Below are 13,360 nucleotides of genomic sequence, written 5' to 3'. Positions count from 1 at the left end.
CTGGCCGGTAGAACGGAATAGCACGTAAGCGTTATACAGTGCCATCTGGATGATATACACGGCCAGCTTCTTGTACCAGATTTTTGTTTTCCGCAGGGCACTGTACGGCTTCAGTACCTGATCTGAAAGATCCACTCCGCCCATGTACCTATTGTAATCCAGGATACAATTAGGTTTTGAGGTGTGGGTACTGGTACCTCGTACAGGGACGGAGGTGGTACTGTCTCCGTGAATTGTTGTCAGTATAAGGACATCCCTCTTGTCCTTATATTTGACCAACAACATATTTTCGGTGGATTGTGCCCTGCTTTCACCCCTTCTCATTACTTGGGCAATGTGCGTTTTTGGGAGGCCTCTTTGGTTCTTGTGCACAGTACCGCAAGCTGCTGTACCTCTTGAACCAAGGGCCTTAAACAGGGGGATGCTAGTGTAAAAGTTATCCACATAGAGGTGATAACCTTTATCCAGGAAGGGGTGCACTAAATCCCAGACAATTTTTCCACTAACACCTACGAGGGAGGGGGGGCATTCTGGCGGTTCAATTCTTGAATCCTTCCCTTCATATACCCTAAACCTGTGAGTGTACCCTGAGGTGCTTTCACACAGCTTATACATTTTTATGCCATACCTTGCCCTCTTACTGGGAAGGTACTGGCGGAATTTAACCCTTCCTTTAAAATGTATAAGGGACTCGTCTATGCAAATGAATTTATCTGGGATGTACATCTCTTCAAATTTGGCACTGAAATGATCAATGACCGGCCTGACTTTGAATAGCCGGTCAAAGGTGGGATCATCTCTGGGTGGGCACTGTGCATTATCGTTGTAATGCAAAAATTTAAGGATCGTCTCAAATCGAGCCCGGGGCATGGCCATACGGTAAAATGGGGTGCTGTACAGAACATCTGTACTCCAATATTGCCTAATTTCTGGCTTTTTTACTATGCCCATATGAAACACCAGACCCCAAAACGTCATCATCTCTACTGCATCTACAGGGGTCCACCTAGCAAATGATGACGTGGGGTTTTGAGCAATAAACTGCTGGGCATATAAATTAGTTTGGTCCACCATTAAATTTATAAAATCATCAGAGAAAAATAATTTGAAAAAGTCAATTTCTCTGAGACCTGTGGAATCAAATTGGATTCCTGGCATGGCCAAAAACTCAGGAACCTGGGGCTCAAAATTGTCTGGTGGTGGGGTCCATACGAGATCAATTATTGGGGGGGGGGTCTCAGCTGCTCTACGGGGGCGTCTTTGAGGGGGTCCCTCATCACCAGAGGAGGAAGAGGAGCTTAAGACGAATCCTTCAAATTCCCCGCTTGCATCACTGGCTGTGTCAGAGTCAGAGGCAAGCATGGCATATGCCTCCTCCGCTGAATACATTCTTCTGGATGACTGGGATGACATTTGGGATGACATTTGGGATGCCATTTTTATTTTTGTGTTACTGGTAGTGAAATGTTTCAACACGTGTATAGTGTAGGGGGGGGTACAAACTTTATTTCAACCCGGGGGGTATGTAGTGTGTAGTGTGTATGTAGTGCAGAAAAAAAAAAATACTTTATACAAAAAAAAAAAATTGAAGGGGTTAAAAAAAAAAATTGAAGGGGTTAAAAAAAAAAAATTTAAGGGGTTAAAAAAAAAAAAAAAAAGGTCCTGCGCCAAAAATTGAGCACAGATGTTGGTCAGTAACGTCCGTCACTGAACAGCGCTCAAAGGCAACAGGAATTTGATCAAAAAAAAAAAAAAATAGATCAACCCTGTGCCGAAAAAGCTGATCAGTGATGTACGTCACTGATCAGCGCACAGTGGCCACAGGACACCCACAAAATCACAGTGTGTGTAAAAAAAAAATTCAAAAAAGACCCCACAGCACCCACAAAAAAAAAAAGGTGATCAGTGATGCGACACTGATTACCAGTGAGGGGCAGCAGGTGCACAACCTTTGGTGCAACTGACAGCAACTGACAGGTATATATAAAAAAAAAACCTCTGCACCCCCAAAAAGTTGCTGATCACCTCAGATATAGTGATCAGCACAAAAGGCGGGGGCAGCAGACACAAAATTTAGCACTCTCTATCACTCTCTGTCACTATCTCTCTCTATCTCTCACTATCTATCACTCTATGACACTGCAGCAGCAGCACTGACAGTTATATATATGAAAAATAACCCCTGCACCCCCAAAAAGTTGCTGGGGGTGCACAAAAGGGGGGCAGCAGACACAAAATATAGCAGTCTCTATCACTCTCTGTCACTATCTCTCTCTATCTCTCTATCTCTCACTATCTATCACTCTATGACACTGCAGCAGCAGCACTGACAGGTATATATATATATATATATATATAAAAAAAAACCTGCGCCCCCAAAAAGTTGCTGATCAGTTAATTTATACTGATCAGCACAAAAGGGGGGGCAGCAGTCAGTTATATAAAAAATATATAGCACAATCTGTCACTATCTCTCTATCTCTCTCTATCTCTCTATCTATAACTATATCACACTGCAGCAGCACAAAATATAGCACTCTCTGACACTATCTCTCTCTATCTCTCTATCTCTCTCTATCTATCTCTCTCTATCTAACGCTATTACACTGCAGCAGCACAAGTTCACAACACAGGAAGTCACAAGTAGTAACAGGATCCAGGAAGCATCCAGCACACTACAAGCAGTGATGAAGCAGTGATCAGGTAAGTATTTTGCTCGGTTCAGGTCAGTATACTGCGGCAGCTAGGCACGGTGACCGCACTGCACGCAATTCCAGACCGGAATGGCGTCTGCAGTGCAGTCACCGTTAGTTTAAATCCCCCTCCTTGGCTGTGATTGGATCGTCGGTCCGACGAACCAATCACGGCCTTTGGGGGCGGGCGGGGTGAGGTGGGGTGACACCAGTGTCACCCTTACACCCCGCGGTGATTGGTGCTGTACTTTACAGCACCAATCACCTCCGATCGCGTGTCACCGGCGAACGTTATTCGCCGGTGACATAGAAAACACTGTGAATGGCTGTTCACACTGAACAGCTAATCACAGCGATCGCCGACGGGGTCAGGGACAGCAGACATGTTGAAACTGTCACCGCGTCTATAGACGCGGTGACAGTTACAAGCCATGACGTACATTTACGCCATGTGTCGGGAAGTACTTCCCGACCATGACGTAAATGTACGTCAAATGTCGGGAAGGGGTTAAAACTGGACACATGTATAAAATATCCTGCTGATTGTATTATTGAAAGAAAGTAAAAATACGGACCGAGGCTTCAGAATTCTTTTCATACGAGATAAAATACGGAGCTGTAAGTTCAGCGTTGAGAATTTCAATTACGGCTTATAAAGGCAGCATGTCAGGAGAGAGGTCTCATTTTAGCAACCATTCATCTGAAAGTCATTTAGGGACTATTGTAGCTTGCACAGGTCAATGATACAGCGGTAAAGCATTTCAAGTACACAGTATTTGTGCCTGCGAAAAAGCTCACAGAGAATATATTCCATTATACAGTTCTCTACTCCGCACAAAACATTTAAAAGGTCACCGAAACCTTCACCATGCAGTCGGTATACCAGTCCAAATACCAGCACCTAAACAGAAGGAGGGAGGGACTGCAATAGGGCTGTACCTGCCCAATCAGCATCTGAGTTTATGACGCGGTTGACAAATAACAAAAATAGGGTAAACATTTCCAAAAATAAATATCGACAAAAACATCAAAAACTGAAACATTTTGCAACAGTGAAGATGTTTCCTGCTCTATAACCTCTGTGGAGGGAAACTAAAATTGGTATCCGGATGGCTACCACTGGGGATTATTCAGATCTGTTCGCATGGCTGCAAATTCATTATCGATATGCGATTATCGATAGATCATTACACGGTGAGCGGCTTGCGATTAAATTTGCAGCAAATTCCCGATCCAGCTAATTTTTGCAAGCCGTGCTAAGCAATTTGCAGGTTTACATGTGGCGGGGCAGGTGTAGACATTGACACAAAAATATGAAAACTTTTGTAACCTTTTTTCATGTTTGACCTTTTACTTGTGTCGGCCTTGTTCTAGTGCCAACCTTGTCAATGTCAACCTTTGTAGCTGGCTGATAGGTCGACAGTGTCTAGTCCAGCAGTCAGCAGGTCGATGCCAAAGGTGATCCTTGTGCATGTAGAAAGTTTATCACCGTGGAGCTTGCGCATTCGACCTTTTGGGGTCAACCTACAGTATTGACCATATCTACACGGTATAATCTAGCCAACCTTTTGGGTTTGACCTAGTGCTCACGCATGGCTATCCCTAGACCCGGACTGTAATGATATTTAGTATTACAGATGGGTTGAGATCATTTGGTCTACAGCATTATGTCGACATGGGAAAAGGTCGTCATGGTTCTAAGTCGAAAGGTCATTATTTCGACATGTGGTTTTTCACTATTTTTTTACCTGAATGTCAACACAGTCAACATGGACACAGTTTAAAGTGCACTGCATCCCCTCGCATCGCTCGCAATGCGTCGGGCATGGTTCCTCGCTGTGCTCGGCACACTATTTTATTCTCCCACCACGCCCTAGTGGATGGTAGGGCATGAAATACCACCTGTCGGCTCATGTTGGCTGAAAAAACAGTGGAAATTCCACGTCGACCTTTTGACTGTCGACCTAGACAATGTCGAACTTTTGACCTGTCGAACTAATGACCTTTCGACCTAGAACCATGTCAACCTTTTCCCATGTCGACCTAATAAGTCGACCCTAATGCTGTAGACCAAATGACCGCATCCCTTACAGACACCAGTGTGGTTTTATAACATGGATAATATAATGGTAAGAAAACCCATCCCACTGGGTGCCACAAAACCAAGAGAATAATTAACTAATTGAGATCTAAGTGCCATTATCAAGAGAGAGATAATGATGTATAAACTGATACAGCAAATATGATATGAGCGGTATCAAAGTCTCACGGCTGCAGAGTTAGAACTTTGAATTCTGGCAAAATGCAATTTTCTGTTCTAAGATTACGATGACCGGAGAAGAAGTCTAAAACAGCGGTGGCCATCTGCTAGATTTTGGTTCTCAACAGTATGGGGCTCATTTATCAATGAGATTTAGCCATTTAAAACGCCTTCCGTATAATAACAGGTGTTCAGCTTAGAACACGTTTTTCAAACATGACAGTTGGGAGCAGATTGGCTGGAGCACCATTTATCTATGGGATGAGTTTTAAGTAGCTAAAACTCGCCGATATGTGGGCCTTTATATTTCAGGCCTGATTCAGAGAAGCATGCAATGTCAACACCACACGCATGAGGCCGATATCTTCAACCAACGCATGCTTCGGAGTTGCACCGCGCATGTATTGCAATGATTGCCACTCCAACATGCAAAGAGCGCAGAGAGACATGCACATTTGGTGGGCGTTTCAAGGAGATAACATGGGATGGCTAGCCAGATGCAGCGACCGCATCCAAACACCAAATTGTACGGACCCGGGCAGACAAATTTCAGGTGGAGAAATTGCACTAGGGTAGCTGTAATCTCCAATGGTGTGAAGGACGCGTGCCACCGCCGTTACGTCTCAGATCACTGGGTGCGGCACAAGACTCATAGCGGCTGCAGCAAAGGGCCTTCGAGCAGGAGCAGGTGGTGGTCACACAATCAGAGCGGCCAGCCTGCATTCTCTTCCTGCAGCCAGACAGTGAATCAGCATGCTGATTGGTGGATTGCTGACAGTCATGCACTGTATGGAAGCATGTGGAGAGATGGTGCGGGACTTCAGGAGGAGCGGGATATAGAGGTTTTTTTTATGGGTTCCCATGAATGGGTGTATAGGGACCCCAGTGCATTTATTTGCCCAGGTTACGACAGCCCAGGGGGCAGATGTATCAACCTACATTCACTGCTTGATGCATCTACCGCATCGAGTTAAGTTGCAGATACATTTTCTATAGTGATTAAAATAAAATAAAAAGGTTTACATCATGAAGCAAGCATTTAGCAGACTCATTACCCAGATCTGGGAAGTGCTTAGTCTGCAGCAGCAGCAGCAGGAACGTTGTTATCCAAACTGCTGAACTAATCACATTTATGCAGATAAAGAGGAACAATAACCAGGATATGAAGACTTTCAATTTCATCACAGAAGAAAGTGCGGGTCAGAGGTCATGTCAGCGCTCGGTGTTCCCCAGCGGTAGAAGTCAGAGTCACACCTCTCCCGATACCACTGCATTCTGCTGATGGAATGGTCTGTCCTCATACATCCAGCCTCACTACGCCATGCAGCGAGAGGCACCTGCTGTGAGTGAGCAGCCCGGTCCCGTGCAGCTCAGTTAATGTCAGGTGCACCAGTCACACCACGCGAGGAGACTGCGCTGATCATGAGATATAAAAAATCATTCAATGGTAGTAACCATCAAAGGATTTTTCCTTTGCGTACGCCCGGGCGGTGTTAACCTGCTTGCTAGGCTCCAGAAAAAAAGCAGCCTAGCGAGCAGGCCTGAATTACCCCTTTGTGTTAACTTGTGCGGAACTGGCTGATAAAGATAAAGTTGCAAGGGGGTACGGTACACTATCTGGGGGTTCACACGCTCAGGTGTTGACAGTACAAATGGAAAAGAAGTGAAGAACCCGTGCCGACTTTTTAAAAAGTCGAACTCTTCCATATCGACACTTGTGTGACTGGTGCCCTAGACATTATGGGAAAAATTAACTAATGTTTCTAAAAACGAAATGAGGTGCAACCAATGAGAGCCTGTCTATCATTTTCTAGGATGCTATAGAGAAATGATAGACAGAATCCGATTGGTTGCTATGGTCTGTGAGCTACACCACCCCCATCAAATGCCTGCAATCTCCAAATCATAGAAAGCTTTTCCTGCACTCTTTCAGCATCACCCCAACAGCAAACGCTCTGCGGAGTAAACGCAATGGGCCCTATTGTATATAATGGATTACATGCATCATTCTATTGGAAGAACAATAGCAAACATCCGGTTGGTTGTGGTTTGTTCCTGCAGCGTAGTAAAGGGTGCAGGGAAATATTTCTTAAAACCTGCATTCCTCATCCTCACTCTGCCAGTGACAGGTCCGATAACAGATCCGTTTTCCCACGTGTCAGGGTCAAAACGACATGTTCTAAGGGAACTTTTCCTCTCATGGAAGGTGAGAATGACCCCCTGTCTGTCAAAGTGTGTGTGTGTGTGTGTGTGTGTGTGTGTGTGTTAGGTTAGGAGCTGCAGGCGAGTGGGATCTGCAGAGGTGGAGGGAGTTACAGAAGCCGTTAGGATTAAGAGCAGGTCTGCTATCCTCGTTCCAGTCCGCAAATGCAAGCCTCCCGCAATCCCACAGCTCTGTGCATAGCTGTGGGGAAGATCAGTCTCCATCGAATGATTTCCCCCCTGCTCTCAGTGCTGATTAAGCCAGGACTCACTCGGTGCTGCGAAGGCCGTGGGGATGAGTTCAGCGGCTCTCCCTTCCAACAGCCAGGGGACACCTGCATTTTCTGGGGGACGTCCAGAAGATGCCGTCGGAACTCTCCCAAACGCCGGCAAGGTCTCAATCACCCTGCAAACGGACGGCTCACGTATGCACACGCAAGGTTGTTCAATAATCGCTCGGTGAGCGGGTATGAATTACCCCCCTAATGAAGCCTACGCATCCACAGCGGAGTCAGACAATCCAGAGACTGAGATAATGAAGCCTTTCCGCTCACTCCATAGACGACATCGGTGAGGAAGGAGCCAGAAAGATAATGGACAAAATGGCTGCCACCACAGCTTGTGGGCGACGATAACACTCTAAACCAAATGTTTACTGATTTTTAATCTAAAAATAATTGGTATCATTGTCTCCTACTTTAGCCAACATACTATGTTAGCAATGGAACCTCTCCTTTATAGCGGCCATACACAAAGTTAGTGGCTCAAAATATCATCGCAGGTTATGGGGTTACAGCACAGATACATCGGTGTTAGTGGGTTAGCAAAGCACATTGGGAGAGGTGAGGGATATGGTACTTGTTTCCTAGCACTTCCACCACGATTTCTATCGTGGTGGTCGTGTCGGAAAAAATCGTGTCGGTCGCGTCGGGTGCATACCAAAACGCACACGACGCGACCGACGCGATGTACCCGATTTCTCCATAGGCTTCAATGTTAAATTATTTCTATATTTTGAGTCCATTTAACATAGTAAAAAATGGTAAAAGGGCCAATATGGCCCATTTCTCATTGGGTATGGCCCCGTCATGTGTGTAAAAAATAATGGCCCCCCATTGTGTCCGCCACCCCCACGACTGACGTGAACCCGAAGCGTGGCGAGCGCAGCGAGCCCGCGAGGGGCGGCGGTGCGCGTCCTTCTACCTTTTCATTCCCCTACTATCCACGTCGGCGTGGAGTTGAGAATAGATTAGTGTGGCGAGCGCAGCGAGCCACCGAGCCCGAAGCGTGGCGAGCGGACGCTGATACCTTCACAGATCCCTGCGTCCCGTTGCGGGCTTCACAGGTATCAGCGTGCGCTTGCCACGCTTCGGGCTCGGTGGCTCGCTGCGCTCGCCACACTAATCTATTCTCAACTCCACGCCGACGTGGATAGTAGGGGAATGAAAAGGACGGAGGACGCGCACCGCCGCCCCTCGTGGGCTCGCTGCGCTCGCCACGCTTCGGGTTCGCGTTAATCGTGGGGGTGGCGGACACAATGGGGGGCCATTATTTTTTACACACATGACGGGGCCATAGCCAATGAGAAATGGCCCTTATTCGGCCTTTTCCCATTTTTTACTATGTTAAATGGACTCAGTTTCAATGTTAAAATAATTTAACATTGAAGCCTATTGAGAAATCGGGTCCATCGCATAGGCTTCAATGTTAAATATTTTAACATTGAAGCCTATGGGGAAATCGTGGCCATTGCGTCGCATCGTGTGCCTTAAAGTTAAGGCACACGATGCCCGCGATTGTGGCCGTAATAAGAAACAAGTACCAGGGATATTTACGAATACAGGTAGAGTCTCCCATATCCAGAATTCCATAAAACAGAGCGTGACCAATATTACAATATAGGCAAAAATCCAATATCCAAAATAGTTGTGGCCTAAAAAAATCATTTGGGAGACTTGCAAGGTTCCAAATGTCCACCTGCAAGCTGCTCTGCTCTATACCTCTGTTATACCCCTTTCACACTGCCCCTTGGACCCAGGTCATGGATCATGGGTCATCCAAAAATATACCCAGGTCAAGAGACCCAGGAATCCAAAACTGTCAGCGACCTGGATTGGACACCAGATGACCCTGGTTACGGGGTAGCGTGAACCATCCGGTCTGACCCAGAGTAACACTGTATGGAGAGCTGGTTCACCGCCGCTTGGAATTGATGTCATCTTTACGCACTGGCAGAGGAGAAGCTCCGCCCATAACCATGAACCCCGAAAGAGGAGTTTTGTGATGCTGACGCCATTTTAACATCTAGTGGCAGGGACATATCTACTGTATGTCACACGAGTGTGGCACAGCAGGCTATTACTGACAGAGTGAGCACTCACCTTATTGAGATAGGGGTTCCTGGTGATGTCATAGCCTCTCTTCTTGATGTTCTGTGTCTTGGTCGGGTGAGTGCCCACGGTCATTGAGTGACACACTCTGACCAGCTCCCATGTTGCTCTCTGAGGGTTTCGGAGAAGCGGCAGCCATTTTCCTACTGTCCGGGTGCACTTGGCCGCTTGACTCCCCACGGACATCGCGTGTCTTACAATTAGGCTATTCATTTTTTATCTAAACAAACAAAATGAAAAAATATTGACGATGAACATACAAATACTATCTATCATCAGCTAAGCAGAACTTTTAATGCAATGTACCAGTTGACAATGCACAGTGGAGGCAGCCATTTTGTGAATGGTTAAGCTGCATTCTCAGGCACATTGGTTCAGGTAACAAAATGGCTGCCTCAAGTATCCATGAGGTCTACTAGTTACTTTATTTTTATATATGAAGTGAAAATATTGTTATGCCAAGACTGTCAATGTAGTATAGTATAGTGGTATTGTCACAGTAACTGCTCTACGTTGGACCCAGTACAGGTACACCACCAATAACCCAACACCCTGGCTTCCGGCACGGTGCTGGATTGTCAATTTGAGTGGATTATCGGTGGTATCCACAAGCCGCCCCCCCTCCAGCACAACTTCCACCAGTAGCCCAACCAGCAGTTCATCTCCTCTTCTGCATGTCTCCCCACCACCATACATTGTGACCCCCCCGCCACCTGTCTCCCACCCACTCCCAATTTTCTCACTAAACCTTCCCACTGCCCCTATAAGCCCTCCCACACTCTACCTCCCACCCGAATCCTAATTTCTCTCAGCAACTGATGTGTCCAGATTAAAAGAGGTGCCGAACCATGAGGTGCCAGAAAATCGGTGGTCTACCTGTATATATATATTTTCTTATTTATTCCGATCACCGGCGGTCAGAATACTGACGCTGGAATCCCAACACTGGTCAGAAGACCTGAGCCAGGAATTTCAACGTGGCTCACAATACCGGCTCCAGAATCTTAACTGGCAACATTCAGTTAGGCAGTGGGGGGGAGGGCTAAGTAAGGTTTAGGCAGAATAGGGGAGGTAAAGCTGCAGGGGAGGGTTAAAATACTTATCACCAGGATGTAGAGATTGTACGCATTGTCTTCTAAACACCGGCATCCCAATACTACTTGCAGGTAATCAGAATTTACACTGTCCTTTCATAGAGTGGGCAGTAAAATCTCAAACGTACCAGATAGCGCAATGTAGTAAAACAATTTATACAGCATTTGGCTTACAGTGTTTAATAACTCAGCCTTACACTTGGACAATGACCTTGTGCACAGGTTTCAAGTGTAGTGGCTGGGAAGACCGAGAAGTAGCAGGTTACAGCCTGTATTGTAAAAACATCAGACTGAAGAGACGGTGTACAGCTACTGTATACTGACATACGAACAGGCGCTGAGGGCTTATTCACATTACAGCACTTTTATTCAAATGTTTTTCACAAAAATATTTTTAATCACTATTTTCTGGGGATTTTTTTCACTGTTACGCTGCATCCCCCATTGTTATATCACTCAGTTATATAACTCATTCTGCTGTGTACATTGCCGCAGATTGTCTTTCTCTGTAGCGTAAACAGCCTGTCCGGGGATTATCTTGCATTATGTAATGATGCTGAGGTGTTCTTAGACCTGTTCCCATGGCAACCCCACTACGCATCACTCCCCTCACAGCCCATGTGTCGTTGTTAGGGGTTAGCCTAGGGCAGGGGTGAGGAACCTTTTTTGTGCCAAGGGCCGTTTGTATGGGGGAAAAAATCCTTCGGGGGCCATATGTAAAAATTTCTCTTACAAATTGTCCTGCTGCAGCCGTTTCACGTTCTGGCAGCTGCCACTGAATAGGACTGACAGTCTCCGGCTGCTGTTAATTAAGAGGAATCTCGCAAGAAATACCAACTTCTTGGGAGAATTCCCCTGTACTTGACTCCTGGCAAAGGGTGGGAGGGCCACTCAAACCGGCTACGGGGGCCGCATATGGCCCCAGGGCCTGAGGTTCCCCACCCCTGGCCTAGGGCTAGGTGACCAACTGTCCCACAAATGAAGTGGGAATCTTATGATGGTTACCGGGACCTTCTTTTCTAATTTTATATTTTTCCAGGTGTAGAACGGATATGTGAATTTTTATTCGGATCAGAGGCTGAGGAGTAACACCTCACTGACGCGAAGTACTGGTTTTGGGACTACTTCTTTTCCTCCGTTTGTCAAGGAAACATACATATAAAAATGGGTTACAGGAATTTGCGGTACTCCAATGGCCAATGGGCATTAGACAGGAGCCTAGGTTGGCAAATGAATGATCCGGCCCTGATTACATAGTTACATAGGGCCAGATGTATCAAGCTTCAAAAAGTGATAAAGTGGAGAGTGATAAACAGCCAGCCAATCAGCTCCTACCTGTTATTTTTCAAACCCAGCCTTTAACATGTCAGGTAGGAGCTAATTGGCTGGCTGTTTTTCACTCTCCATTTTATCACATTTTGAAGCTTGATACATCTGGCCCATAGTTACATAGTAGGTGAGGCTAAAGACTTGCGTCCATCTAGTTCAACCTATGTTTATAGTAGCTTATCCCTTGTTGTATAGTATGTTCTTATATTTTAAAGACAGATTTTGTTACTTATTCGTACCCATGGATGTTTTTAACCAATAAATGTTTATCCAACCTTATTTTAAACGTATTTATAGTGTCTGCCGACACCACTTCTTCAGGAAGAAAGTTCCAAAGTTTGACTGTTCTGACTGTAAATAATTTTTTTCTTCTAGATGAACAAAATCGTTTTTCTTCTAATCTAAACTCGTGCCCTCACGTCCTAGATTCCTTTCTAGCAGAAAAAAGGGTGTTTGACAGTTCCTTATATTGGCCCCTAATATATTTATACATGTTGAGCATGTCTCCCCTTAAACGTCTCTTCTCTGGTGTAAATAGTCCCAAATTGCTTAATCTCTCCTCGTAGCTTAAATTCTCCATTCCCCTAATAAGCTTTGTTGCTCTTCTTTGGATTTTTTCTAATTCTAGGATGTCCTTTTTATAGTGTGGGGCCCAGAACTGCATGGCGTATTCGAGGTGCGGTCTAACCAATGCTTTATACAGTGGCATAATTACCCTTGAGTCCCTAGTTTCATTACATTGAGCACTACACCCCAGTTTGTTGTCTATTTGGACTCCTATATCCTTTTCGAGTACTGAATTACCCAATTCATCCCCGCTTAGGTTATAACTAGCACACTGGTTATGTCTCCCAAGGTTTAGATTTGGTTCCTAATTAATTGATCAGCTGCATTCTCATCAATTAGAAATGGGTTATAAGATGGCTCGCTGATGGCTCCTATTCTGTGACAAGAGCAGAGTGCCACCCATAATGGGCCTAATTCAGACCAATTTGCTGCATAAGGGGCAGGTAAACTCTGCCCTGCCGAACGCATGCCCCCCACTGAGTGAATCCCCACACTTGCATGCGAGTCGATATGTACGCTTACAAATCCACTCGCATGCGGCCGCACAAAGGAAAATAATAATTCGATGGTCGCTTACCATCGCCCCACATTACAGTTCAGCAACCAGCTCCCTGTCACCGGGGAGAAGACAGAGTGTTGGGGTCACCCCTCAGAGAAGAATCCAGACTGCAGCATATTGTGTCATAATCGGCCTGATATGTCCCAACCCAAAGAGACTGAACGCATGTTACATCAAATAACGCCGGTGCAGAATAAACGCCCAGCTGTATAGGTGGCCATGCACCGGTACGACTTGTCCGAGGCACAGGTCGGACCCGATTTCCC

General features: G+C 45.8%; 2 protein-coding genes across 13 annotated transcripts in view; both read right to left on the bottom strand.

The window, feature by feature from the left end:
- PICALM (phosphatidylinositol binding clathrin assembly protein) overlaps positions 1-13,360 on the bottom strand; it is a 380,825-nt gene that overhangs the window by 319,628 nt on the left and 47,837 nt on the right. The window lies entirely within an intron of this gene.
- ME3 (malic enzyme 3) overlaps positions 1-13,360 on the bottom strand; it is a 165,360-nt gene that overhangs the window by 135,903 nt on the left and 16,097 nt on the right. For all 3 annotated transcript variants that reach the window (XM_083170267.1, XM_083170266.1, XM_083170268.1), the window contains exon 2: positions 9,537-9,765. In XM_083170267.1, the coding sequence (XP_083026393.1) occupies positions 9,537-9,758 (222 nt within the window). In that variant the 5' untranslated portion in view covers positions 9,759-9,765. The remainder of the gene's footprint in view (positions 1-9,536; positions 9,766-13,360) is intronic.

The sequence above is a fragment of the Crinia signifera genome, chromosome 2, assembly GCF_055691185.1.
Source record: "Crinia signifera chromosome 2, ASM5569118v1, whole genome shotgun sequence".
NCBI lineage: Eukaryota > Metazoa > Chordata > Amphibia > Anura > Myobatrachidae > Crinia > Crinia signifera.
Note: the sequence above shows the minus strand (reverse complement) of the source record. Positions and strands in the feature narration are given on the sequence as shown.